The sequence below is a fragment of the Aotus nancymaae genome, unplaced genomic scaffold, assembly GCF_030222135.1.
Source record: "Aotus nancymaae isolate 86718 unplaced genomic scaffold, 86718_ANA_hifiasm-v0.15.2.pri h1tg000089l, whole genome shotgun sequence".
Lineage (NCBI taxonomy): Eukaryota > Metazoa > Chordata > Mammalia > Primates > Aotidae > Aotus > Aotus nancymaae.
Window position 1 is genome coordinate 6692703 of NW_026988504.1, and position 27862 is coordinate 6720564.

A 27862-nucleotide genomic window follows, 5' to 3' on the forward strand; every position below is an offset into this window, starting at 1 on the left:
TGTGTTGTCCTCTGAGTTTACCAACTGAGGGATTTCCAGCTGCCATTTAGAAAACCCAACCTGCAGGCCAGGCATGGTGGCTCACGCCTATAATCCCAGCATTTTGGGAGGCTAAGGCAGGTGGATCACCTGAGGTCAAGAGTTCGAGACCAGCCTGGCCAACATGAAACCCCGTCTCTACTAAAAATATAAAAATTAGCTGGGCGTGGTGGTGCATGCCTATAATCCCAGCTACTCAGGAGGCTGAGGCAGAATTGCTTGAACCCAGGAGGTGGAGGTTGCAGTGAGCTACCTCCTTGCTTAAGCCTGGGAATTCAGGGCTACAGTGAGCCCTGATTGTGCCATTGCACTCCAGCCTGGGCAACAAGAGTGAAATTCTATCTCAAAAAGAAAAAGAAAGAAAACCCAACCTGCTGGAAGTAGCTGAGAGCCTCCTGGTGTGGAGGGAGGAGGTCTCCTCTCCTGGGCTCTGGTTCCTTTGTGAACACTGGACTGTAGGCCACCTCTATCAGTTATGTCTCCAGCCTGAATCTTCAGACTCCCTTGGCAGCTTCCTGCCTGACCCTAGTTTTATTTTTGCTTATTTATTTTATTTATTTTTTAGAGACAGGGTCTTACTCTGTCACCCAGGCGGAAGTGCATTGGCACAATCAGGGCTGACTGCACCCTTGAATTCCCAGGCTTAAGCGATCCTCCCACCTCAGCCTCTCAAGTAGCTGGGACTGCAGGTGCACACCCCCACTGTGCCTGGCTTGACCCTATTTTTAATGTCTTGAAAAGAGACCCTTCCTCAGCTTACATCTACCCCCTCACCTACCTCTTCCTCCTTTTCCTGCTCTTCAGCCATAGTTCCTGAATGAACTCCACCCTGTGATTCCTATTTCCTGGATTGCTGGATGTTCTCCAGGCCCTGCCAGTGGAACTGCTGCCCACGCCACCCATTGGGACCGCTGAGCTCAGGTCAACAGGGACATTGTTCCCCGTGGCACTGGATCTCTCAGCACCATCAGGCATTGCTGGCCACTCCTTTCTTGACACTTGTTCCCAATTCCCATGGCCTTTCCTTCAGCTCTCTATAGTGACTCTTCAGGGGCACACTTTTGTGTTCCAAGCACTTGCTGGGGTGCAGTGGTGAGCAGTGCCCGCCCTTGTGGGGTTCACATTCTAACCCCCTTGGGGCACACAGACAGTGATGGCTGTGTGCAGGGACTGCAGGTGTGGGAACAGTAAGTGCTGTGAAGAAAAATAAAGCAGGTGGATAGAGAATGTGGAGGAGCAATTCCAGACAGGGTGGCCAGAGAAGCCCTTCTGAGGAGGTGAAGTTTGAGCAGAAACTTGAGTGCAGCTGTCTGGGGGAATTTGCAAGCCATGGCTGTTCCCTGTGGCAGCCCACACTTCCCCCAGCCTGGCACGCCTCAGCATTATTGGTGATCAAACCCTGGGCCTGCTCCGAGCCCTGCAGGACAGTCTCATGTTCCTGATGTTTCATTGGCATCTGGCACAGCGTCTGCCCACCCAGTGGTTATTCAGTTTGCTGAATGAGTGAGTGAATGACTGAACAGATTGTCTGCAGTGTATGATGAATGGGAGGAAGAGGCCACCGGGGGCCCAGGGCAGGTTGTGTCCCTGTCAAGCCCTTGCTGGAGGAGAGATGGGACTTGAGCTCAGCCTGGGAAAAGCCAGGTTAAGGTGAGCTGCCCTTTGCCCATGCCCTCTCCCCGTGTTCATTTAGGTCGTGCTTCTGCACATCATCTGCCCTTTCAGGACCACTCAGGCTGTGAATGAATGAAGTGATTGAAATAGGAGCCATTGAGGAAAGGCTGGAGAGGCCATGAAAACTAGCATTTTGGGCTTACTTAGCACACCTCCCATGGCTTATCACACATAGAGGTCTCAAAAACATTGCCGCAGGCCTGCCTGTCCTGTGGCTTGGTCGTCCCTTAAAGGAAGGACAAAGCGGAGCCCTTGAGACATCTCCATCTTCCCATTTTCCTCCACCTGGGATTTGTGGTCCTTGAGCATGTTGGATGCAGATTCATTGGAGAGGATGGATCCTCAGATGCAATCTGGTGGCATCTTCTGGTCTTCTCCAGACTCTGGCCCAGTGACTTGTTGACTTCCTCCTGGGACCTAGGGACTGAGGGAAATAGAACCAGCCAGGATGGGAGAAATGGGAAGCACATGGCATTTACTCCATGAGAGAAAGTCCACCAGCCCTTCTCAACCAGGGGTCCCAGTGCATCAGTTACCAGTTGTAATGGATCTTAGATGGTGCTAATTACTCCATTATTGGGAAAATAGAAAATAGTCACTCAAATCATATTCTATGCTCTGGTGACATTAATGTGGGTGACTCCAATGTTTCAGTGTCTGGAAGAATGTCGAGCATGTGGTGTTAGCCATGAGTGCTGACAGCAGGCTGTCACTTCTTTCTGCAGTATTTCCCTACAGTTGGGCTCAGCTATAGAGAGCTGTAGCTGTGAGTTTCCCATTTCCTGTCAGAGGAGCAAGGGCCTGTTGAAGTGAAGTCTGCGGTACTGATGGACTGCACCCACTTATCAAATGGGTGCTGGTGAGTCCTATTCACTTTCCCATCCATGCCTTTTACTAGGAACTCAGCCCAGATACTTGCTGCTATGTGTTTATATTTAATTTTGTTGGAAATCTTGGCTTAGAAGGCAGACTACCTGATCCTGTCCTACCTAATTGCAGGGATGTCGGGGGCTGAAGAAAGGGAGGACTCTTACTGTCAAGGTGGCATTTGGGAGTCCAGGAGGGTGAGTGACAAGGCCGTCCCTGCTGACCCAGTGGGGTCAGCCTGCCTGGGGCTTTCTGTGGCCATCGACATCAACAGTGTGTGGCAGGCCAATTTTGAATGCTCCGGTACCAACACCTAATGGTGCAAGACCCCAGCTTGCACTTGGTCCCAGGGATCTGGTGTCTCTTCCTCGTTGGCTTCCCCTGCCTTTATCAAGCTCCTGCTTCTCTGTGAAAAAGAAATGTCTGCAGCCCCCTAGCCTAGTTTGTCTTGGAAATATGTAGTTACAGAGTTGCAGGGAGTGGAGAACCAGCGTTGTTTTGACATGTCATTCCCCAGGTGGGTCACGGAACCTGCCAGTGCCTCTGGTGTGGATTCTCCTGGCCTGCATGTGGCGTTGCTCAGCGGTGTGTTTGGGTAAAGGTGTGGGTGAGTCTAACATTTCTGGCCACTGGGATTGATCTGAAATCACAGGTATTAGGAAAAGAAAATGATGCAGGAAACCAGGACCGCTGTGGGAAGATCTCTCCCCCTGCTCTTCCATAGCCCCCTGCTCCCACTTGAGTGGGAGCCTGGCCCCTGGAGAAATGATTGGCCTTGGATCAGGGCTCTCATGTGTTATTTTTACTGCCTTTTCCTACCATATTTGCATTTTTAAAAATAGCAGTGCTGAGTGGCTCCTTTTCAGCATGAGTCTGCCTAGGAAGGTACGGTGCATTTGCAGAGTGTGGCTATTGATTAGCAGCCAAGGCTCAGCATTTGGGAGTGTGGCGCGAAGGGAGCCACTGCAGTGCTAGGTAGGGGTGAGGCTCCAGATCATGAGCTGCAGCAGGAGTGAGGCAGCATCTTTCTGCAGCCCCAAGGTTATGTCATGCTTCTGTGTGTTGACAGTTGAGGGGAGGTGATAAAAGAGGGGCAGGGGAGCACCAGGGTCCCCAGGACCATGGCCAAGGAATGGGGCCAAGCAGGGATGCATCTTTCTGCCAGCAGGCTTCTTTCTCAGACTTTGACAAAGATTTACGTGTGGGAAGAGCCACACTTTAACACCAGCTTGTTCCTGTCCAGTCACCAGCCCTGAGCATCTGGTTCTCGGGGCCACAGCATGGCCTTCCTGTCTTTAAGGTGAAAAAACCACGTCCCCAGATTTACATGCTGGCAGGATCTGCTTGTTCACACTGTGACAGCAGCTGGCCCAGGGCCTTGTTCATGTCAGCATGGAAACCAGTCCAGGCTGGGATCTGGACCGCCTGAGCAGAGGTGGGTCAAGGTTGGGGCCATATCAGTTTGAGGACTGTCTTTCCCAAGGGCTGAACCACAGGGAGGGTGTGTCAGGGAGTGATGAGGGGTGGCCATCAGTCAGCTCTCGCCTTGTTAAGTTTTTTGTTTTTGTTTTTTTTCGCTTTGTTAGTTATTTTGAGCCACCTTGCTTTTACTCCTTGATCCCTAGATTTCACTTAAAATGTTTTTTCTATTTTTTTCTTCATTACACTCCGTATCAGCAATAAACTTTAAAATTTTTTTTAATTAAAGACAAATATTCCTAAGTAGTCAGAGTGTATTTTGTTTCAGAAGAAAGGGAATTTTTGTTCATGACCAGCCTGGCCATCATGGTGAAACTCCATCTTTATTAAAAAAAAAAAAAAAGAAAGAAAGAAAGGGAATTTTTTTTTTTTTGAGATGGGGTCTCACTCTGTCACCCAAGCCAGAGTGCAGTGGTGTGATCATGACTCACTGCAGCTTCGGCTCCTGAGGTAAAGTGATCCTCTCACCTGAGCCCCCTGAGTAGCTGGGACCATGAGCATGAACCACCGGGCCTAATTAAAAAGAAAAAAATCTGTAGAGATAGGGTCTCACTATGTTGCCCAGTCTGGTTCTTGAACTCCTGGGCTTATGCGATTCTTAAAGCTCAGCCTCTCAAAGTACTGGTATTACAGCGTGAGTCACTGTGCCAGTCAGAAGTTGAACTGTTTTATTAGATTCACCTAGGGAACACTAATCTCTTCACCCAGAGATTCATTCAGTGGGTTTGGGTTGAAAAATCGGAAATCCATGTTTTTCAAGCTGATGAACAACTACCTTAAAACCTATTCCTCCTTCCAAGGGATGTGTGGAGGCTGCTCCATTCTTCACTGCCTTTCAGTCTTTTGCTTTCAGCACTGCTGAATTGAAGATCTAGACTTCCTCCAACTGTTGGCTTCCACCGTTTGCCCTTTAGAGACCAGAGCAGTGTGTAGACAGCCAAATGCTGCCTTGCAGTTGCTGGTTGTAAGGCACGGCTCCTGGAAGAGGGTGTCCTATAGTCAAGTACAGTTTGGTCTGTTGTTCTCAGGAACTGCGTACCTCCTTCAGGCCTTTCTGCATGAGGCCTGGAGAGCCTTCCTGGAGGCTGTGGGCTCCTAGAAGAGGGAAGTTTTATGCATAATTGTATAGAAAAAAATTATCAGAAGGCCGGGGTTCCAGGTCTCACATGCTGGTGTCTGTTCTCTAGTGTCCCTTATTCAGGATGCCGCAGGGCAGTGTGGGCAGCTGTCCCAGTCCCCCGGGTGGCACTGGGTATAGGCCCACTCCACGCATCCCAGCTTTGTGATCTCCCTTGCGCCATTCTTCTGAGGTGGTGAATAGCGTTGAACCTCATCTGTGCACTTCTCCACCTCCACTTCTCCCAAGGCACAACAGCAACAAGCAGCTCATCTCAGGACAGTGAATCAGGACTCAAATACTAACCGAAACAGCACCATCATGGAAACTGGGAGGAGTACCTGCCCAATTCTGCGGGTGCAGCGAGACATTCATCTCTTCACCCAGACATCTGATGTATCCATGAAACGTCAAACACCCGCTTATGTTCCTTTCCTCCTGTCTCACCTGGGCCTGCGATAGCTGTTTCCTGCCCCTTTATCTGCTCAGCATTCTTTCCTCCTGTAGTCGAAGGCCCTTTGTGCTCTCTGCCGGGTGGTTTTAGTGTTGGCCTCTAAAGAACCAGCTCAGTTCAGCCTCCCATGCGCTCTCATTTGGCCTCCATCTATGTCCTCTTATCACTGGGGGTGAGTGTGTCCACACTCATAAAAAGGAGGGAGTAGAGAATTTTGATCATGTCAATAAGGAGGTTACTATTGTAAGATTTCCTGTTGGTTCTCTTCAAATAGCTCTCCGTCTAAATCCTGATGTGCCTGTATGTTAATTTTTGCATTGTGTTCTGTTCTTGTAAATGTTACTGTCTTCAGGGAAGAGGTTCTCATCTAGGGACCTGCCCTGGTTCCCCAGCCCTGGGGGCCTCCTTGGGCCATGCTGCCCAGGGATGTCTTTGCCTTTCACCTGGCCTGCTCTGACGATCAGTGGGGATGCCCACATGTGAAGAGCAGAAGCCTGCCCCTGAGGCAGGGAGAGGTGCCAGGCAGGTGGAAATTGGGGCCCCAGGAGGTGTTTAGGGGACAAGCTCTGGAGCCGTAGCTGAAAGAGCCTGGAGTTTACTCAGCTCAGTGTTGCCTAACCCCCTGATGAGGTGTCTGGTGCCCAGAGAGGTGACATGACTCCAGCACACACAGCCAGGGAGTGCAACTCTGTGGCCCCTGCAGGACCTGGTCCCTGTGCCCCAAAGCCCATACTCCACATCTCCGTACCCTGCAGTGTGCAGCTTCCATGTGACCAGCTGCAGCTTTGTCTCACTGCACCTGCAGAATTGGGCAGAAACTCCTCCCAGTCTCCATGATGGTGCTGTTTTAGTTAGTATTTGAGTCCTGGTTCACTGTCCTGAGACGAGCTGCTTCTTGCTGTTGTGCCTTGGGAGAAGTGGAGATGGAGAGGTGAGCAGTTGAGGGTCCTAGGACCTAATGATCCAACTAAGAAGTGACATTTTGGACAACTCCCACTCTCCAGGCCAGCTGGTGTCCCAGTGATGCCAGCAGCCTGGGATGGTATTCATTTCATCTGCCTTGAAATAGTAACTGCAGGTGTTTGAGAAGCACGTGGAAGTTGGTGTGGGCTCAGGAAGGTTTTGTCTCTTCCGTGTGGGATCTGTTGTGGCTGAGACCAGGCCCTAGACTTGGACACGGCCCCTCCAGGGCTCCACTTCTCCTGGGGAACATAGCTACAGAGAACACCAGTGTTTCCTCCAAACTAGAATTTTCCCAGAAGCAGCTCAGAGGGATACAGTCCCTTTTAGCTGTTTCTCTGTGGTGGTGGGGCGGGGGGGGCGGGGGGCGCGGGGGAGTTGCGGTGCATCAGATTCATTTGGGGAACTTTTTCAAATGATTCCCAGGCAGCAGGTCTGGGATGGGGCCTGACAGTCTGCATTTCCAGCAAGCTCAGGGAAGACATTGGGCTGCTAGTCCAGGGCCACAGTTTTGTTTTTTTGTTTTTTGGGGTTTTTTTTTTTTTTTTTTTTTTTTTTCGGTACAGAGTCTCGCTCTTTTGCCCAGGCTGGAGTGCAATGGTGCGATCTCGGCTCACTGCAACCTCCACCTGCTGGGCTCAAGTGATTCTCCTGCCTCAGCCTCTCAGGTAACTGGGATTACAGTTGCACACCACCATGGCCAGCTAATTTTTGTATTTTTAGGAGAGAGAGTGTTTCACCATGTTGGCCAGGCTGGTCTCGAACTCTTGACCTCAAGTAGTCTGCCTGCCTTGGCTTCTCAAAGTGGTGGGATTACAGGTGTGAGCCACTGCGCCAGGCCCAGGGCCACACTTCAATGGCAACATGGTTCTAATTGCTCCAGGGGTACCAAGGGCCATGCTCAGGGACCATACAGGTCAAATGAGGAAGTACAGGTGAGCAGAACAAAGGCTCTGGAGTCCTGGCACTTGGTTGACCTTAGGCAGGTCACTTACCTCTCCAAGCCACCCAGTCTCCTGTGGAATGAGAACAAGAGTGATGCCTCCTTTGTGGGGGTCATAAGGGTTGGAAGAGGCAATACACATAGAGTTCTTTCCTGGCACGCTCCACCAGGATCAGTTTGTGTGATTCACAGCCTAGGTCCTCATTCCATGAACTAACATGGCATCAGACACTGAGGAGTGTTGACGCTATAAACTTGCTCTGTGCCTGGCCGGCTGGCCGGCTCCCTTCTTGCTCTCAGGGATGCCCGGCAGCCACAGGACTGCAGCCTGTCGTATCTGAAATGGAGCAGTCCAGGCCTACTGGTGAGGCAGTGATAGTCCAGTCAGGCCTGACAAGAACAGAACTTGAAATCATGCTGATCACTTTTCTGCCTTTTACTTATAGTTTTGAGGAGGGAGGCTGCCTTCTCTTAAAGATGCCCGTTTGTCCCCTCCCTTCAAATGCAGGAGCCCTGGCTGTTCTTATCTTTTTTTAAGCCAGATTGACAAGCCCAGAGCCAAGATGAGGGGTGCAGGGCTGCGCTCATTCTTGACTCCCAGCTCCTGCTGCCAAGTGCACATATTGCATATCAAACACTGCAGCATCTGCAGAGACCAGCCCTGCTGCCCAGGCCTCCCACTGGCCCCCTGCCAAGCTGAGCTCCGCAGTCCTTCCCCCTCACTTAGCAGGCAGTTGGACTCAGTCCTCTTTCTCTGTCCCTCCGGGCAGGCTGTGCCTCCAGGCCATTCCAGCAAGCTGACAAGCTGCAGCCAAGTTTCCAGGCGGTGAGGCAGCTGCACTGCATTGCCCGGCCTGAGAGTCTGCACTGTGAGATCAGGGAGGGTGTGGGTGTGGGGGGTGTGCTGTCACTGGTGTGTAGTTCCCTGCAACCTGGATCCTCCTGCCTTCCCCCTCTGCCATCCAGAAACAGGACTCAGCTCAGGGCTGTATTTGCTTGTGTATAACTGTTTTCAGGTGTAATTTCATGTTATCGTCCTCATCTCAATGTAAGTTCTAGAAAGCTAATGCCCATTCTTAATTATACATTTGTACTCTTGTCTTGTCCTGGCTCTATAGAAAACACTCAAAAACTATTGAATCGATTGACCTCAGTCTTAGCACAGCTTCTCTGTTGAATGGCTTCCATAGCACATGATTGACAGAATTTTCCAGCTAGGGATACCAACATTTTGTTTACTTCCAGCCATTTCTGGAGGTCCTCCCTCCCCTCCTTCAGGCATGTGAGGCCCCCTGGCCGTTTGTGCTTTGCTGCTAAAACCTTCTGTCCTCAGGTGGGCAGCGAGCTGATTACTGGGTTATCAGGGCTCAGCCACATGATGGTCAACTGCTCTGAGAAAGTTTTTACACTCGCACCAGCCGGAATTACTGACCAGTCATATCCTCAAATCCAGTCCAAACTGGAAACTTGGGCTTAGGAAGAAGCTGGAAGAGGCCACCACCAACAGGAGGCCCCATTTTCTGCCCCTCCTAGTTTTACTATTGAGGCCAATATGGTAACATTTTAAGTCAGGTCAGAAAGTTAAAGTTCCTCACCCTAAAAGTGCCTGAGTGTGACTTTGGAGGTCCTGGGTTTTGTGTTTGCTTGCGTGTTTTTTGGTTCTAAGACCAGTTTCTGATGAGAGGGATGTCCTCCCTCTGACATAACTGGCCTGAAGCCTGGCTGGAAAGGACCAAGAGTTAGTGCAGGCCCTGGGCAGAGAATTCAGTAGAGTGAGATTCTCCAGCTTCTCAGCAGTCACCCACAGTAAAATACACATTTTACATCATGACCCAGGACATATACACGTTATATATGCAACTGAAAGGGTTTTTTCAAAAGATTTTAGCTGCAATTACTTTTGCTCTAACCTTATAGTACTTATTCTTTCCACATGTATATAACGCACTCAGATTTTTTTTTTTCAGTGATGATCATGACCCACTAAATTGGTTTCATAACCCGCTAATGGGTCACAACACATGGTTTGAAAAAAATTGCTGCTTTAGGGAATATACCAGTCTAAGATTTCCACAGCTTTTTCAGAAACCCACACTGGGATAAACTTTCCAGTCAGGTGTAAGTAGCTTCTTGGGCCATCAAGCTGCATTAACATTGTGGGGTGGGGGTGAATGTCACTAGCCCTTACCTCTTCCACCCCATCTCTATGTCAAATTCTTGCAAAATCTTGAAAGACAATGTGTGTACCTTCTTTTGTGTTTGTATTCTTGTCTAGCCTTGAATCTGTAGGAAGCACTAAAAAAGTGGGATCCTAGGATTCAGCAAGGTTTCCTGTTTTCACCCCCCAAAACTGAGTTGGGTTTCTTAGTCAAAAAAGTATCTATATGTGTACTAACACACATGACCCCTGTCTTGGACTATAGTGGTGCCACACCTGTGCTGGCATTGAGTGGGTGCACCACAACGTGGCGCTAGACCCTTCAAGCTCAGGGACAACTGAAGAGCCAGAGGGGCCTCAGCTGGGACAGGAGGGGAGGGAAAGATGCTGCTTAGGAGCCCTGAGGTCCCCAGCACAATTGGAAGCTCTGTCTCTCCCACACCCACAATTGACCACTATCTTATTTCACCCTTTTTCCATATGCCTAGGACTCAGACCCAGTTCAGACTGTAAGATGTAGGGGGTCAGGGAGAGGGTGGAGGAGTGGTGTTTCTCAGATTGTTTTTACTCTTTGGGAAGTAGCAAGTTGGAATTTAGAAATTTCCAATGCTGGTCTAACCTCATCTTCCTTTTAGGAACTTGGTCTTTGAGTCCTGGCCTAAGTCAACAGCTTCAGTCCTATGTGTGGCTGCTGGACCTTCAGAAGTCTAGGGCCTGGCTCAGTCCTATGAAGGGAAAGCCTCATTCTTTGAACACAAAGCCAAGTCAAGAGCCACTGCAAGCTGTCCTGTTCTCTACACACTCACCAGGGACATAGTGTGGGGCTGGCCATCTGCTTGTCCTTGAGGTCCCAGGCTGTCTCTGAACCCTCAGTGGGCACTTGGTGTGATGCTGGACCTTTTCTGTTTGATGAGATGACTCCGAGCTGTAAGCTGAAAACCTAGTATTGAGGCCAGGCATATGGTGGCTTGTGCCTGTAATCCCAGCACTTTGGGAGGTTGAAGCAGGAGGATCCCTTGAGCTCAGGAGTTCAAGAACAGCCTGGGCAACATGGTGAAACCCCATCTCTACAAAAACAAAAAAAATTAGCTGGGTGGTGGCGTGCGCCTGTAGTCCCAGCTACTCAAGAGGCTGAGGCAGGAGGATTACTTGAGCCTGGATGGTTGAGGCTGCAGTGAGCCCTGATTTTGCCACTTCTCTCCAGCATGGGTGACAGAGTGAGACCTTGTCTCAAAAAAGAAAAAAAAGATCTGGTATTGATTACATCACTAACCTCCAGAAGAGATGGGGTTGTTTTTTCCTCTGGAATTAAAAAAGAACACCCGTGTCTCCTCCTGTTTGGCCTTCCCTGGTGTCTGACACCTGGAGATGACTGTGGCATAGCTGATGGCTTCTAGCCTTGAGGCTCCAGGGAGTACCCTCCCTTTGGACTTCCTCCAGCTCCTCCTTTTGAACTGGGAGCCCCTTTAGTGTTCAGATGCTGGTGGTAGTGGCAAGCCACAAAGCCACCTTTTCCCTTGGGACAAGGGCTTGGCCTCCAGGGAGCAGGCCAGCCTTTAGGAGTCACCCACTCCTACAGGGACATGACATTCAAAATCACTTGAAAGTAGCTTCTTTGCCAGGTACTGTGTCTCACACCTGTAATCCCAATACTTTGGTGGCAGGCCGAGGCAAGAAGATTGCTTGAGCTCAGGAATTTGAGGCCAGCCTGGGCAACATGGCAAAACCCTGTCTGTACAAAAAATACAAAAATTAGCCAAGCATGGTGGTGCACACCTGTAGTCCCAGCTACTCAGGAGATAGGCGGAAGAATTACCTGAGCCTAGGAGTTGGAGGGTGCAGTGAGCCATGATTGCACTCTAGCCTGGGTGACGGAGTGAGGCCCATCCTTCCCACTCCCCCCCAAAAAGTAGCTTCTTTGTTTAGCTTCCTTGTATTTTCAACATGTTGATCAGCCTCAGTTTGTGTTTTCTATTCCTGGAATACTTTATACAGTGAATTTGGATTCTACCTGGTTAGTCAAGGTCAATGTTATGAATGAGGGTCTGGACCAGGAGCTGCAGGACAAGCTAGTTGCTTTTGCCGTGTTGTTGGGGGTCAGCCTCCAGATTGTAGCTCAGAGAAGCAGCATGTGCCTTTGGAGTAAGGCAGTCATGGAGGAGAGTGCTCCTGGCAGGATAGGCCGCCAGTAAGCTTCCCTGGCTCCTGAATGCCTGCTCTGAATGACCCTCAGCAGAGCTTTGGGGGGCTCAAATGGGAAGTGCACAGCCTCCTGCCACATTGCCTCCTCCCCTGGCATTGTCCCTCACCCCTCACTTGCCATTTGATTGCTTTCCTACTTGATGCACCTAGAGGCTGGTCCATAGACCCACCTCTGCCATTGTTCAGGTCTCAGCACCTGCACCTCCAGAGAACCTACAGGGCTTCTCAGCTGTGGCACTGTGGGTGCTTTGGCCACACCATTCTTTGCTGAGGGATGTCCTGTGCATTGTAAGATGCTCAGCATTCCTGGCCTCTGCCCACTAGATACTACCCTACCATCACCCTTTGTGACCACCAAAAGTGTCTCCAGACATTGCCAAATATCCTGTGAGGAGCAAAATTACCCCTAGGTGAGAACCACCGGGCTAACTGGTCTCCCTGTTCCCTCTCTCAGCACGTTCCTTCCCCCAAAATCAGGTAATCTTTTCGATATCACCTTCAGGCAGGGCTCTGAGCCAAGGCCTTCAGGGGCTTCCATCTTGCTCAGGATAGAATCTTAAGCCCTCCCTTTGGTTCTCTAAGGCCTGAATAAGCAGGCTTCATGCCTTCTGCCTTCTTGAAGCCCTGCCAGCTGGCGCCCATCACCCCACCCAGCGCCTTGACGGCTACTCCTCCCTGCTTGGTAAGCTCGTTCCCCATCTCACCCCAGTCTCTGGTTCAGCATCACCTTGAAGGGGCCTTTCCTTACCACCCATTTAAACTTCCTCACTGTGCTCTCCCCCTGCTTGCCCAGTTTTTCTTTGTGGCACTTGGTACCACCTTCCCTGCATCTGTCTGTCTGCCTGCTTCCCCCCTGCAGGAGAAAGGGCGCTTAGCATGTGCCAGAATTCCTCTCCTCGGAGGGCAGCTGTGTTTGCTGCTCCTGTTTCCAGAGGAGGCACAAAGGATTTTGGTCCTGGGTTCCACTGGGAAGCCCATAGTCGTGTCACATGTGTGCAAAGTAATGTGGGTTCATCTTAAACCAGCCACAACCCCTCCTGGCTTAGAGACACTGTTAGCATTTTGGCATCTTGTCCTTTTTCTGTTCAGAAACCTCTGATAGCTACAACTCTGTAGGAAATGTTAGACAATAAATAGCTCATCAACTCTGAGGTGGTTTAGAATTTCAGAGCCCATGAGGACAGTTGAAATCTCTTCACCGCCCTGACCCCAGATCCCCTCCTAGTAACAATTTTTTTAAAAACTGCAAGCAGGCTGTAATCCCAGCTACTTGGGAGGCTGAAGCAGGAGAATTGCTTCAACCTTGGAGGTGGAGGAGGAGAATTGCTTGAACCTGCAGCAAGCTGAGATTGTGCCACTGCACTCCAGCCTGGGTGACAGAGTAAGACTCTGTCTCAAATAAATAAATAAATAAACAAACAATAAAGATAATCATATTTTCCAAACAAAACAAAACAAAACAAAACTACAAGCAGGGGTACCTCTTAACAGAAGGGATTGGGTTTTATTCCAAGGCTTAGTTTTGTTCACACATCTGGTGTTTTCCCAGAGTGGGCACAGTGCCCTCTAGTGTTTGCCTGCCCGGCCGGCTGGCACCTGTCACTTGCTCTTTGGAGGTAAAAGGGGAAGTAGAGGGCAGACTGTGCCCAGCAGGCATCCTCAGTCAGTGGCCACCACAGCTGCCTTCCATGTGCCCCAGAAATGAAGAGAGTTTTTATTTCTTTCATAAGCAGAAGAGTTGCTGTCTTTAAATGTGTAGACTTGCCAGAAGTCTCTTCCTGTCTCTGTAGCTCTGGGAACAGATGAGCTTTTTATGTGGTTAAGAGAACGGACTCTGGAGCCAAACTGCCTGAGTTCAGGTCCCGGTTCCACTACTTAAGAGCTTTGTGACATTGAATGAGTTGCTTATTTTCTTTGTCTCAGTTTGCCTATCTGCAAAATGAGCATGGCAGTGATGTGCTTCTTGGATTGTGGAGCACTTAATGCATGAAAGCAGTGAAGCGCTTAGAGAGCTGCCTGGCAGATAGGAAGCACCTGGTTAGCATGAGGCTGAGGACTCCAGAGCTCTAGCATTCTCCAGGAACACGGCGGCTCCTTCCCGATGAGGGCACTGAAAGGCTTTATGAAGCAGGTTGCACACACACGGGCAGGGAGAGGAGGACATTTGGAAGGAACTGTCCAGTGGACTGGCTCACAGATGGGAGGGTATGGGTTCATTTGGAGAAAGCCAGCGTCCCTTATGGGTAGGGTATAGGGAGTTAGGAAGGAAAGTCACGAGAGAGATGATGGAGAGCCTCCCAAGTCATCCTGAGTCCTTCCAGACACCGTTGTCTCGGTATCTAATTCCCAATGGAAGCGATCGTAGCCACCATGTTACCATCCCCCAGCCCCTTGTCACTCCTGCTCTGCTCCCAGCACTGTCAGGGCTTTGGAGAAATGTAACTTCCCGTCATAGAAAGATCAGAAGAGCTGTAGAGCCCCTGGAGGCAGCGTCCTGGTGGGGTGGAGCCACTCTTGTCTGGAGAGCCCCATGGGAAGGATGGCATTTGCTGCACTGGCTCCCTCTCCTGGGAGCACTGGGCACTGCCTGCCCTGCCAGCCTCTGGCCTTGCCATGATGCCAGCTTTCACCAGCTGTTTTGTTTCTGCTTCAGCTTCAGAGTTGACACCTCAGTTTCCCCTGCACTCCCAAGGGCGTGGTTAGGCTGAGCAGAGTGTCCCATCAATGACTGCACTGATTTAGGTCTGTGTCTGTGCTGTTCTCGCTTCCTTTCCTGGCTGCTCTCTCAGGGACCCCGAAGTGGTAGAGGCAGCCCTCCCACCACACGTGGTGCAGTCCCCCTTGCACTGGATTCTGCAGTCCTGCAGCTTGTGGTTTCTCTGAGAGCAGTTGTGACTTTTTGAAGTCTAAAATGGGACCAGGGGATTAAGATAGGATGGGGCAGTGCAAAAAATACGATGTCTCAGAGTGGAGATTTGGGCACAGAGGGTTATAGCACACAAAAGTGCTTACAGTTAGAAAAGTGGCACCATCACGCCAGCATGCCCCTTGAGCCTCCTGGGGTCTTGGAGCAGATGTAAGGAGAGCTTGGCCTTTCAGGGCTCTTCAGCCTGCACCTCTCGGGGCCAGTGATCACAGCTGCTGGCCTTGCTGAGCGCCTGTTCTATACCGTGCATCATGTGCCACCTGTGCGCCCGCTGCCTTGGTGACTCCGCCTCAGCCATGCTTGAGATGGCTGCTGTCATCCCTCCTTCCATGTGTCGGCAGGAGTGGTTTGCCTGAGGTTCTTGTGTCTGACTCAAGAACCCTGTTTTTTAAGGACTGGGCTTGTTGTCATTTGAAACTTGAGTTCATAGTTGGACACGGTGACTCAACGCCTGTAATCCCAGCACTTTGGGAGGCTGAGGAGGGCAAATCACGGGATCAGGAGTTTGAGACCAGCCTGGCCAACCTAGTGAAACCCCGTCTCTACTAAAAATACAAAAATTAGCGAGATCATGGTGGCATGTGCCTGCGCCGTTGCACTCCAGCCTGGGCAACAGAGCGAGACTCCGTGTTAAAAAAAAAAAAAAAAAAAAAACTTGGGTTCATGAGTTCCTGTGGACTACTCTGCACTGGTGGTTGGTGAAGAGGTCCTTTGCTTTTCTTTCCTTTTTTTTGTTGAGTCATGTTCTTCTACTGACAGAGTTTGTTTTAGTCTTCATTGCTAGCATTTAAGTGACCTTGAGCCAGTATCTTCCTTTTTCAGCAACTCGGTTCTCCTTTCTTGGTGGTGACCTCTCAGTGCCCCAGGTCGAGAGAGGCTGCCACCGCAGAGTGTCTGGTTGGCTATTTGAGGAAACAGCTCTCTAGACACGTGGTTTGGGGTCTTGGAAGTGGACACACGCGGAGACCTGTCCATTATTATGACTCAGTAAAGAACCATAGAGGAGCTGCCCCAGGTTTGAGGAACCAGCAAAAAAGAAGGCAGGCTGGCCTGGTGGAAGCATCTCCTGCCTAGGCTGTTGGGATGTGGAGCAGCAGGAGGCAGCGGTCGCTGCTAGCTGTGCATAAAGGGACGGTCAGGTGCTCGTGCAGTTGGCCAGGGTCCAAGAGTCAGCTGTCTTGAGGGTTACTCAGCAGCCTGTAGGGCTCCACAGTGCGGTAGATAAGGTGCAGGCCACAGCTGGTCAGGAGGATAACCCAGATTAGAACGTGGTGGTGTCCGGTGATAGCTGGGCTTCAGGGTGACCCAGCACAGCCCGGTGTCCTGCTTCTCTCCCAGCCCACTCTCCCTCAGCACTGATCAGCCAGGGGCAGGTACTTGCAGAAGGCAGAAAAAGGATTTAATGCAAAGCAAATATTTTGTTCTCTGTAGAATGGGCTGTTAAATCCTTAATTAAAGTGTGGCCTTATGTGATCTGTCTTTGAGCTGCATTCAGCATGAGGAAGGATACCTCCGGTCAGCTAAGTGTTTGCCATTGGTGGGCGAGACAGTGACCATAGGGGTACCAGGAGGCCTGCGGGTGACTCGCTCTGCCTGTGAGTCTAGGTGCTGGTTGGAGGTATGTGCAGTCTGTGAAAATGCTTCTAGCCGAACACAAGATTTGTGCACTTAGCAGTGTGGATGTGACACTTCAGAAGAACTTGGAAGAAAAATGTATTCTGTAGTGACTTCAGAGCCCATTCTCTCACACTGGTATTTCCTTTTACAGCTGAAACTAGAGGACCGTTCTGTGGTACCCCGAGATGTGGTCCGGCACATGCGATCCACCGTGAGTCCTGCGTCCCCACCCCAGCCCTGGGCCTGGGGGCAGCCACCTTGGGGACTTGAGCCTGCCCACCTCGCACTCTGTATGTGGGAGAGCTGGCCAGCTCTGCAGGGGACACGCTGGGGTGGCCTGGGCTGGGTCTCCCATGGGGACCAGAGCTGCTGCACCTCGGGGCTTGCATGCCTCCTCCCTCCCCCAGGACAGTCAGTGTGGCACAGTGATCGACGTCAACATCGACTGCGCCGTCAAGCTCATTGGCACCAACTGCATCATCTATCCCGTCAACAGCAAGGACCTGCAGCACATCTGGGTGAGCCGGCCCTGTCTTCTCATCGTCCTTTCTGGGCCCTCTGGTTCTCTAGGGCACAACCTCAGGGCTGTAGCCTTCTCTGCGCTCTTGCCAAGCAGAGCCTTCCTGGGTCAGAAGGCAGAGCACAGCAACCAGCTGGCTCCTGTAGCCTTGTTTTCGCTGCTTTCCAGTAAGTCATTTAGACACGAGGTCAGGAGGTGCCCTTCCCCAAACCCAACATAGACTGCTGGTGTGGTTGTCTTTAACTGGTGTCCTTTCACCTCTAATATTTCTTTTTAAAAAATTTTTCAATAATTTTATTTTTTAAATAATTTCAAACCTACCAAAAAGTTGTAAATTCCTGTGTGCCTCTCATCCAGGTTCCTCAGCTGTTAAGATTTCATTCTGTTTGCTCCATCACCTTCCCTTCCTCCTTCTCCCCCAGATCCCTCTCCAGTCTTTTTTATTCCCAAAACATTTTGGGAATAAAAAAAAGCAAGCTTTGAGAGCAAGCTACAGATATGATGCCCTGTCACCTACCCCTGAATACACCTCTCTGTATTTTCCAAAAACAAGGACAGCCTCCTGTGTAACCACCATTTAACCCCCAGATTGGGAAGTGGACATTGATAATTACTGTCTCGTCCATAGACCGCATTCAGTTGTCCCAACTCTACTCTTTTTTTTTGTTTTTTTTGGATCCAGGACCCAATTCAGGAACACATCTTGGGTTTAGTTGTCACCTCTTTAATTTCTCTCCAATCTGGAATCATTTCCCAGCCTATCTTTGTCTTCCATGTCCCAAACAGTGATACATTCAGTAACTTGACCCTCAGCCTGGGTCTGTCTGGTATTGCCTCATGCCCACACATTCATGGCAGGCCCGCCACAGAAATGCCACTGAGCTTTGCGCTGGTTCATGGTACCCCATAGCCAAAGTGTTGGGGTTGTTCACTTTGATCCCTGGTCATGTTGGTGTCCTCCAGGTCTCTCCACCATAAACTCACCTTTTACCCCCTTAAGTGATTGTATTCTGTGGGAGCATAGTCCCGGATTATGTCGATGAACTACCTATCATTTGTCAAACTGAAATCCACCAGCTTTGACCTCCATTCACAGTTCCGCCTGCACCAGCCATTGCTCTGATGTTGCCAAATGGTGGTTTTCTGACTCCCTAGCTGCCCCCCATTTCTATTAGCTGGCATTCTGCTTTGTAGAAGAGCTCTATCTTCTGCCGACATTTATTTATTCATTTTTTAAAATCAGTGTGGACTTAGAGATTTCTGTTTTATCCATTGGTTGTAATTAATTGCTACTATTACCTGTTCTGTTGCTTAGGTGATCACAGACATAGCCAATGGGAGCCCCTTCAGGCTGGCTTTCATGTCCTTTTCACATGGCCCTTTCTGTTGGTTTTTAAAGTATTTTCTTTCTTTCTGGCATGAGGTGTGCTGTGCCAGGCTCATCTTGCACTTTTTGTGATCCAGCCCCAGAATCAACCATTTCTCCAAGAAGCCTCATTGCGTTCAAAGAATGAGATTTTTTGAAATCCCATTTAATTTGCATTCAAATTTGGGAATTTTTAAAACCCAAATCTGGATGCTAGGTATGCTAATTGCTACTTGGCCCTTTTGGGACACACTAGGAAATACACATGTATTACATGTATACACCCATCTAAATATGTCACTACCTGTTCTATGTGTATGTTAAAGTATATGAGTTCAGGCCAGGCACAGTGGCTCATGCCTATAATCCCAACACTGAGAGGCTGAGACAGGTGGATCACTTGAGCTCAGGAGTTCAAGACCAGCCTAGGCAACATAGCAAAACCTCATCTCAACAACAAAAAAAAAAATACGAAAAAATTGGCCGGGCATGGTGATGCATCCCTGTAGTCCCAGCTACTCAGGAGACTGAGGTGGGAGAATCACTTGAGCCCAAAGACAGAGGTTGCAGTAAGCCAAGAAGATCACACCATTGCACTACAGCCTGGGCAACAGAGCAAGACCCTGTCTCAACAATAGAAATAAAATAAAATATATAAGTTCATCCTGATACATCCAATTCCACTTAAACACCTCAGATGACTCTTCCTTCTCCTCCTTCCTTCCCCCTTTCTGTTAGTAAACACCTGGGCACCTTCTGCAACAGTGAGGGATTCGGCTCTCAATATCCTCGATATGCTAATGGATTTACTCAGAACACTGTCCGTATAGCCACCCCCCAGCGGTATGGCTGCCTCCTCTGCCTGCTGCCTCCACAGCCTACTTGCCAGTTGTCCTGTGTCCATGGATGTCCCATGTCCATGGATGCCATCAGGTCTCTGCCCCTGCATAACCCACCCCGTTACCTCTAGGTAGCCCCACCACCACCACCACCACCACTTCCTTCTCACTGGGAAGAGCAGCTGGGATGCAGCTTAGAACTTGTAGGGATGGCCTGCTGCAGCAGCTATTTAGGACTGGTAGCCAACCAGTCCAGGCAATGGGCTGTCTAGGTCCTTCCCCCCGCCTCTCTCAGTGGGGCATAGAGGAATCTGTGCCCTGGACATGAGTGTTGTCTGCTGTGTCTCACTGCCCCTGCTCCCTTGGTCTGCAGCCCTTCATGTATGGGGACTACATTGCCTATGACTGCTGGCTGGGGAAGGTCTACGACTTGAAGAACCAGATCATCCTGAAGCTATCCAACGGCGCCAGGTAGAGTCTCACCACCAAGGAGCCATTGGCTTGGGAAGGACAGCTTCTTGGAAAGTGGGGAGGAAGACGATGTTTCCTCCTGGAGCCAGTGATGACAGGTTTGATCAAGAGCAGTGACAGATGTTGATGGCATCTGGGGCCTGCAAAGCAGGGCCGAACCCTGTGGCGTTCTCTTCATCTATCATGGCCTAATTCTGTTGCTCAGTTTCTGATCTGTCCTGCCATGGGGAGAAGCGTGTTCATTGAGGATATCTGCTAGGGCCTGGTGCTTTACTTGAGACACTGTGATGGTGCTCAGCACTCCAATGGCACTTGGGGTCTTGTTCATTGTGGGAGAGTTTTTTGTACTACCTGGGGCTGAGCTGATGGTAGAAGATGAATTTTGCTGTTTCGGGCACTTGGTGTATTGTCATCTTAGGATCTCAACTGTTTGGTACTCACTGTGTCCCCTGGTGGAGACCAATCCTCTGTTCTCTGTTTTAGGTGCTCCATGAACACGGAAGATGGTGCCAAGCTCTACGACGTCTGCCCGCACGTCAGCGACTCGGTAGTGTGCTCTGTCCAGGCCATGCCCTTCTCTGATTGCTCAGTCCTCTGGGAAGAGGACTTCTTAGCAAAGAGCTTGTAGCTGGCCCTGGCTAAACAGAGTGGTTTCCTGGAAGAGGATTGGGTGTGCACCAGAGGCTCTAAAAGTTTGGGTATAGGCGGAAAGTATTAGAACTTTTTTTTTTTTCTGAGGCAGAGTCTTACTCTGTCGCCCAGGCTAGAGTGCAGTGGCACGATCTTGGCTCACTGCAACATTCGCCTCCCAGGTTCAAGCGATTCTTTGACCTCATTCTCCCGAGTAGCTGGGATTACAGACATGTGCCACCATGCCTAGCTAATTTTTGTATTTTTAGTGGAGATGAGGTTTCACCATGTTGGCCAGGCTGGTCTCGAACTTTTGACCTCAGGTAATCCACCTGCCTCGGCCTTCCAAAGTGCTGCAATTACAGGCGTGAGCCACTGTGCCTGGCAGTATTAGAACTTTTATTTGCATTTCTGTTAGCCTTTTTCTCTCATCCTTTGAAGTCCCACTGTTGCTCTCTCAATACAGGATGAGGTATTAGTTACAATAGTACATGGACACAAATAGCAACCAAGTAGATATACAGGGGGTGTGTGAGCAAACAGGTTTCAGGACCACTGCTCTCTGGAGCCTTATTCCTCAGAGTGTGAGCCCTTGACCAAGGAGCATGGAATGAGTCAGCCTACGTTTGAACAAGGGTGCCAGGTGACCTCTACGCACCCAGGGTTTGGGGAGTGCTGTTCTTGAGCCACACGACTTGTTTTAGGGCATGTAGCGCTTGTGTGTGAGTGGGCTTTTGCTGGCGGGCAGCCAGCAGGCACAGGTGTGGAGAGCATGGTCACCCAAGGAGGCACTGCTCACGGGGACTTTCCTCTGGCCCCAAATCCCACAGGGTCTCTTCTTTGACGATTCCTACGGCTTCTACCCAGGCCAGGTGCTCATTGGCCCCGCCAAGATCTTCTCCAGCGTCCAGTGGCTGTCAGGTGTCAAGCCCGTGCTCAGTACCAAGAGCAAGTTCCGAGTGGTGGTGGAAGAGGTGGGTCCGGGCCTAGGGGCAGGAGACAGAGTCCTTGACCTCCACACCCTGGAGCTGAGCTGCTGCCCCTTTCCTGCCTGCTCTGAGGGTTGAGCCCCGCTCTTCAGCTTCTGGACCCTGTTGATCTCAAAGGGCTTTAAGGATAAGGGGAACCCAAGCTCTGGTCATAGTGACCAAATGACAGATGTCCGCCAGCCCAGCCTGAGCAAGGTGGGAGGGTGGCAAGTGGCCACCAGTGGCCCCTGGCTGGTATGAGCAGTGTGACACTGGTCCTGGGTGTTGCATCGGGGCCGTGGTTACCATCGGGGCCTACTCTGACGTGTCTGTACTTGGTGCTGCACTAGGAAGATCAGTTTCCTCCTCTGGAGGTCAAGTGGGCCCTGGGCAGCTGGCTAAAGAGTGCTGTCAGAGCCTGCCTTGACTGGCGTGTCCCACCTGCCATCCCCAGGTGCAGGTTGTAGAGCTGAAAGTTACATGGATTACCAAGAGTTTCTGTCCAGGGGGCACAGACAGCGTCAGCCCCCCACCCTCTGTCATCACCCAGGAAAACCTAGGCAGGTGAGCATGCCCTACTGCCAGCAACCTAGGGGCACGCGTGGGACAGGGCTCTGGGTCCCGGCCACAGATACCTGGGGAGGCTGGAGAACACTGCTGGCCTCCCAAGAGTTCAGCCTGGCTCACCCCCACTTCTCCCTCAACCAGGGTGAAGCGTCTCGGATGCTTTGACCATGCTCAGCGGCAGCTTGGGGAGCGCTGTCTGTATGTCTTCCCAGCCAAGGTAGAGCCAGCCAAGATTGCCTGGGAATGTCCAGAAAAAAACTGCGCCCAGGGGGAGGGCTCTATGGCCAAGAAGGTATGTCCTTGGGGTTGGGGGTTGGTGGGCATTTGAGGAACTGGCCTTGAGCCATTTCCATGGCCAACAAGGACAGTCTGTGCTTTAGGCCTTGGTGGGCAGCAGCCCTGATGACCCTTGCCGGCTACTCAGGTGTATGCAGCTATCATCCTCACAGCTGTGTCCTCTCTGCTTCACCCTTGCAGGTGAAGCGCCTGTTGAAGAAGCAGGTTGTGCGGATCATGTCATGCTCCCCGGACACCCAGTGTTCCAGGGACCATTCCATGGAAGACCCAGACAAGAAGGGAGAAGCCAAATCCAAGAGTGAAGCAGACTCCGCCAGCCCTGAGGAGACACCTGATGGCTCTGCCAGCCCAGTGGAGATGCAGGACGAGGGCGTAGAGGAGCCCCACGAGGCAGGAGATCAGCTGCCCCCATTCCTGCTAAAAGAAGGCAGAGACGACAGGCTGCACTCAGCAGAGCAGGACGCAGATGATGAGGCTGCCGATGACACGGATGACACCAGCTCAGTGACCTCCTCCGCTAGCTCCACCACTTCCTCCCAGAGTGGCAGCGGCACAAGTCGCAAAAAGAGCATCCCCTTGTCCATCAAAAACTTGAAGCGCAAACACAAGAGGAAGAAGAATAAAATCACCCGAGACTTCAAGCCAGGGGACAGGTAAACTCAGAGTTGTACCCCTCCCCCATGGCATCAGCATGAAGCCAGGCAGAGCGCACGTCCCCTCAGTGTGCATGCCTGTGCTTGCACTCACACTCTGCACACCTTGTAGTGGCTCAAGTGCCTGGGGTAGGCCCTGGTGGAAAGCAGAGACTTAGGAATGGTACAGAGGGTGGAATGGTGGTGGTGGCCTTAAGATTGGCCTTCTGGGACCAAATTTGCCTAAGCTCTCCCAAGTGGGTCCCGTTCTCAGAGAGTGCATGGCCTTGGAAGCCTGGGTTAGCTTCCTGTGCACCAGAGACTCATTCTGCCGGCCTGGGACTCAGAGTTTCAGGTTACTGAGCCCGCAGGGATGGGAAGGGACAGAAAGATTCTCTGCCCTTTCCCTGGGGTGGCGGTGGCGGGGGGAGGTGTTTTTGCATGGCCTGCTGACTGGCCTGCACCTGGCAGGGTGGCAGTGGAGGTGGTGACCACAATGACCTCAGCTGACGTGATGTGGCAGGATGGCTCCGTGGAATGCAACATCCGCTCCAATGACCTCTTCCCCGTGCACCACCTGGACAACAACGAGTTCTGCCCTGGAGACTTCGTGGTAGATAAGCGAGGTAGTGCCAGCTCTGGAAGGGCAGCCAGCGGGGTGGTCGCCGATGAGGGCCCAGGTTGGGGCTTGGGGAGAACAGGCAAGGGATCTGGAGTCAGAGCTAAAATGAGGTCGGGAAGGGAACTGCCCTGATGAATGGGGCTCGCCATTTCCAAGATGGGGGAAGGTCAGGGTTCTGCACCCTGCACTGGCTTGAGACGTGGGCTCCTTAGCCCGGGTCCCTTAGCTAGTTGCATCCCTTCCTCTGGTTCCCTAGTCCAGAGCTGTCCAGACCCTGCTGTCTACGGTGTGGTACAGTCTGGCGACCACATCGGTCGTACCTGCATGGTGAAGTGGTTCAAGCTGCGGCCAAGTGGGGATGACGTGGAGGTGTGTGCAGCTCCTACTGCTTTCTTCAGCTGGGCTCTGGGGTTGGGTGTAGGCCCCTAGCTCATGATGGCCTGTCCTATGCCACAGCTGATTGGAGAAGAGGAAGATGTGAGTGTTTACGACATTGCTGACCACCCTGACTTTAGGTTCCGTACAACTGACATCGTCATCCGCATCGGCAATACTGAGGACGGGGCTCCTCACAAGGAGGATGAGGTATACCTTCAAATTCAAGTTCTGGATCACTGCTCCCTGCCCTGTGCAGAGCTGCAGTTCCTGATGCTGCCACCAGGTGGCTCTAGGAGACAAGACCTGAAAGTCCTCTGGCTCATTATCACCAGGAGAGCAGCTGCCCCAAAGTCAAGGTGCTGCTCAGCCCTAGCAGCTGCAGAAGGACTTGTTTCCCTGCCTCTCTGCCGGGGTCAGGCTTCTTGAGCCGCTGCTGGTTATGTTTACTAGAGGAGCTAAGTTCCTTGTCACAAGCCGGGTGGGTGTGATGTCAGTCACTGCAGAGCACAGGAGCGCTGGGGAGCTGGGGCTGGAGCTGGGCCCCCTGACTCTATCCCCTTTGCCCAGCAGCCATCAGTAGGCCAGGTGGCCCGTGTGGATGTCAGCAGCAAGGTGGAGGTGGTGTGGGCTGACAACTCAAAGACCATCATCCTGCCCCAGGTGAGGCTCTGGCAAGTCCCCCTGCTGGGCTTGCGATTATGGCAGCTTGGGCTGGGGCCACAGTCGTGTAGCCTGCAGGTGGGCTCTCGGGTCTTCCTGGTGAGGTCTCAGCAAAAGCCTGAGGAGAAAGGCAGGCATTCCACACAGCCCTGGGTGCGGGGTTGGCGACAGCCTGCAGGTGGCCCACCAGCCTCACTTCTCCCGTCCATCGCTGGGTGCATATAGATTTTCACAAACCTCCAGGATTTTCCTGGATTATCACTATGCTAAGAAGAATGCAAGTTCCTTCCTAAAAGGAGATGGAGACTTTCCTATCACCCTTTCTAGAAAGCTCTAACAGCGAAGGAGAGAAAGGAGAGAGCTGGCCCCATTCTAGCCCCAGCTGCTGGGTCCTGAGCTAAAGGGCCACACGGGCTCTCCTTCCCTCGCCTCCCTGGCTGGAGCTGCACAGCCCAGCTCTCCTCTCCTGGCTCCTGCATAGGGGGTGGGGGCGGGGCAGGGTGGGGGCAGGAATGGCTTGCCCCATCACCTTAATGGTCATTCCAGGGAAGGCAGCAGGATGTGCTGGCCCTTCCACACGTACCCTCCTAACATATGTTCCCAGCTCCCAGTGCAGCCCCACACGGGCCTCCCTGCCTGCATCATCATCTGACCCTGAGCTTTTCAGGTGTGGGGCTGGGCCTGCCAGGGTCGCCTGCCTCCTTGGGCAGATGCTGACCAAGTACACAGAGTGGGAGGGGAGGCTGGAACAGACCACTGGCTGAGGCTTTGGGTCCAGCTGGGGGATGGGACAGGTGGAGGGCCTCTCCCAGAGACCTAGGGACTACAAAGTCCAGAGCACAGGGTGGGGAAAGAGTGGAATGAGGTTGCCAAGGCCTCATGAGCCCAGTCCCCATCAGCTGTGCAGATCAGGGATCCCCAGAGCTCTTCCTTTGTGGTAGGGAGGTAACTTCCTGTCTGCATTACCCTGGCACTTCTTTCTGCCCCCAGCACTTGTACAACATCGAGTCTGAGATTGAGGAGTCAGACTACGATTCGGTAGAAGGCAGCACCAGCGGGGCATCCTCGGATGAGTGGGAAGATGACAGTGACAGCTGGGAGACGGACAATGGGCTGGTGGAGGATGAGCACCCCAAGATAGAGGAGCCCCCCATCCCACCCACGGAGCAGCCAGTGGCCCCTGAGGAGGACAAGGGAGTGGTGATCAGTGAAGAGGCAGCCACGGCTGCTGTCCAGGGGGCAGTGGCCATGGCCGCCCCCATGGCTGGGCTGATGGAGAAGGCTGGCAAGGACGGGCCTCCCAAGAGCTTCCGGGAGTTGAAAGAGGCCATCAAGATCCTGGAGAGCCTCAAGAATATGACTGTGGAGCAGCTGCTGACGGGCTCGCCCACCTCTCCCACTGTGGAGCCTGAGAAGCCAACTCGGGAGAAGAAGTTTCTGGATGACATCAAGAAGCTACAGGAAAACCTCAAGAAAACCCTGGACAATGTGGCCATTGCAGAGGAGGAGAAAATGGAAGCAGTGCCTGACGTAGAGCGCAAGGAGGACAAGCCCGAGGGGCAGTCACCTGTGAAGGCCGAGTGGCCCAGTGAGACCCCAGTGCTCTGTCAGCAGTGTGGTGGCAAGCCTGGCGTCACCTTCACCAGCGCCAAGGGCGAGGTCTTCTCCGTGCTGGAGTTTGCGCCCTGTGAGTCGGCCTTTGCCCAGTCTTTACCTTCCCCCGCCTTCTCGGGGCTCCTGTTTGTGTCACCAGATCTTGGTGCGGGTGGTTAGGTGGTTAGTCCTCACTGGCCCCCAACTCCTGGCCCGGGGCAAACAATTTCCCTGTGTGGTTACGGTGCTGAGGCCAGCAGCAGCGAGTGGGAAGTCTGTGGGTGTGCTCACCTGTCCAGCCAGGTTTGCAGATGGAGAGCTCCAGGGCCTCTCCATGAGTGACTGACTGCTCTCTTTCCTCCTCTAGCAAATCATTCTTTTAAGAAAATTGAGTTCCAGCCTCCAGAAGCTAAGAAGTTCTTCAGCACAGTGCGGAAGGAGATGGCGCTGCTGGCTACCTCACTGCCTGAGGGCATCATGGTCAAGACTTTTGAAGATAGAATGGCAAGTAGGCTTGGCATGGGCAGGTGCATATGTGCTGTGTGGGCTCCCAGTGCCCAAGAGGCCACCAGCCTTGGGTCCTCAAAGCTCCAGGGCTGACTGGTACCTGTGAGGACACCCACCCACCCACCTTTTACAGGGGAGGTCACAGGCGCAGTCAGGTGAGGGCTGGCGGAGAACCGTGTGTCCAGGCCAGATGGTTTTCTTTTCTCTCTCCTTTAAAAAATGAGTTTGAAATTAATTATATTATGAGTACTCCTCAAGCCTGCTCTTCTTTTTGAAAAATTAGAACATTACAGATCCTTTGAGTGGAAATGGAAGAGCTAAAGTTGCCTTTGACCGGCTCTCACTTCCCTTGCTTCCTGAATCATAGGCCTCTTCCCACACCCAGAGGACTGCTGCAAGTTTAGTGGGTCTCCTTCCAAATGGATGACCACGGATTACCTTTTTTATGAATTTTTACATTTTTTATACATTAAAAAAGTATTTTGACATGTTCATATATCACCTAAGTACAGAGTATTTTGTATGATTTGTTTCCACAGAGTATTTGCCTTTTTTTTTCTTTTTTTTTTTTTTGTTGGAGATAGAGTCTCACTCTGTCGCCACGCTGGAGTGCAGTGGCCTGATCTCAACTCACTACAATCTTTGCCTCCCGGGTTCAAATGATTCTCCTGCCTCAGCCTCCCAAGTAGCTGGGACTACAGGCCCGTGCCACCATACTCAGCTAATTTTTGTATTTTTAGTAGAGACGGGGTTTCACTGTGTTGGCCAGGATTATCTCAGTCTCTTGACCTTGTGATCTGCCTGCCTCAGCCTCCCAAAGTGCTGGGATTACAGGTGTGAGCCACTGCGTCTGGCCCAGAGTATGTCATTGTATATTCATCATATCTAATTTGCTTAAAACCTACCCATGTTGATTTGTAATGATCTAGTTTCTTCCTTTTTACCTACAAAATAGGACAACAACATGTGGCCACACCACATTCCATTTTCCCACTCTTCTGTTTGTGGACGGGGCCTAGTGTCTCTGAGTCATGTTTACTGAGGCAGCATGAGTGCCTCCTCCGGGAACAGGCAAGCCCATTTGCCTGCCACCTTGTTTACTCAGCAGTCCTTTACTGGGCCTGTGCTTCAAGCCAGGCACCATGCTAGACTCAGAATCTGAGTCTGAAGCCCCACTTCTGGCCCTGTCCTGGAAGGAAGAGGGCAAAGAAAAGAAAGCAGGGATCCTGAGAGCTGCCAAGAGGGGCGCTGTTGAGATGGGCCCGGAGCAGCCCCTCGCTGAAACAGGGCTAGGCAGAGTCCTAAATCCAGTGCTGCTTGAGATTCTTAATAACACTTTTGTTTTTTCCCTGGGTTATAGTAAAATTCCTTTTGAA

General features: G+C 51.6%; 1 protein-coding gene across 4 annotated transcripts in view; it reads left to right on the forward strand.

Moving 5' to 3' along the window:
* UBE2O (ubiquitin conjugating enzyme E2 O) overlaps positions 1 to 27862 on the forward strand; it is a 62358-nt gene that overhangs the window by 30529 nt on the left and 3967 nt on the right. The window contains exons 1-15 of one of the 4 annotated variants that reach the window (XM_012453658.3): positions 16063 to 16437; positions 16588 to 16647; positions 16844 to 16954; positions 19535 to 19632; positions 20116 to 20179; positions 21093 to 21236; positions 21685 to 21794; positions 21939 to 22089; positions 22275 to 22747; positions 23198 to 23352; positions 23605 to 23717; positions 23805 to 23933; positions 24294 to 24386; positions 25377 to 26073; positions 26347 to 26483. In XM_012453658.3, the coding sequence (XP_012309081.1) occupies positions 16636 to 16647; positions 16844 to 16954; positions 19535 to 19632; positions 20116 to 20179; positions 21093 to 21236; positions 21685 to 21794; positions 21939 to 22089; positions 22275 to 22747; positions 23198 to 23352; positions 23605 to 23717; positions 23805 to 23933; positions 24294 to 24386; positions 25377 to 26073; positions 26347 to 26483 (2487 nt within the window). In that variant the 5' untranslated portion in view covers positions 16063 to 16437; positions 16588 to 16635. Of the gene's footprint in view, positions 1 to 16062; positions 16438 to 16587; positions 16648 to 16843; positions 16955 to 19534; positions 19633 to 20115; positions 20180 to 21092; positions 21237 to 21684; positions 21795 to 21938; positions 22090 to 22274; positions 22748 to 23197; positions 23353 to 23604; positions 23718 to 23804; positions 23934 to 24293; positions 24387 to 25376; positions 26074 to 26346; positions 26484 to 27862 lie in introns of those variants that run through there. The other 3 variants (XM_012453656.2, XM_012453657.2, XM_012453659.2) reach the window with 3 other exon arrangements.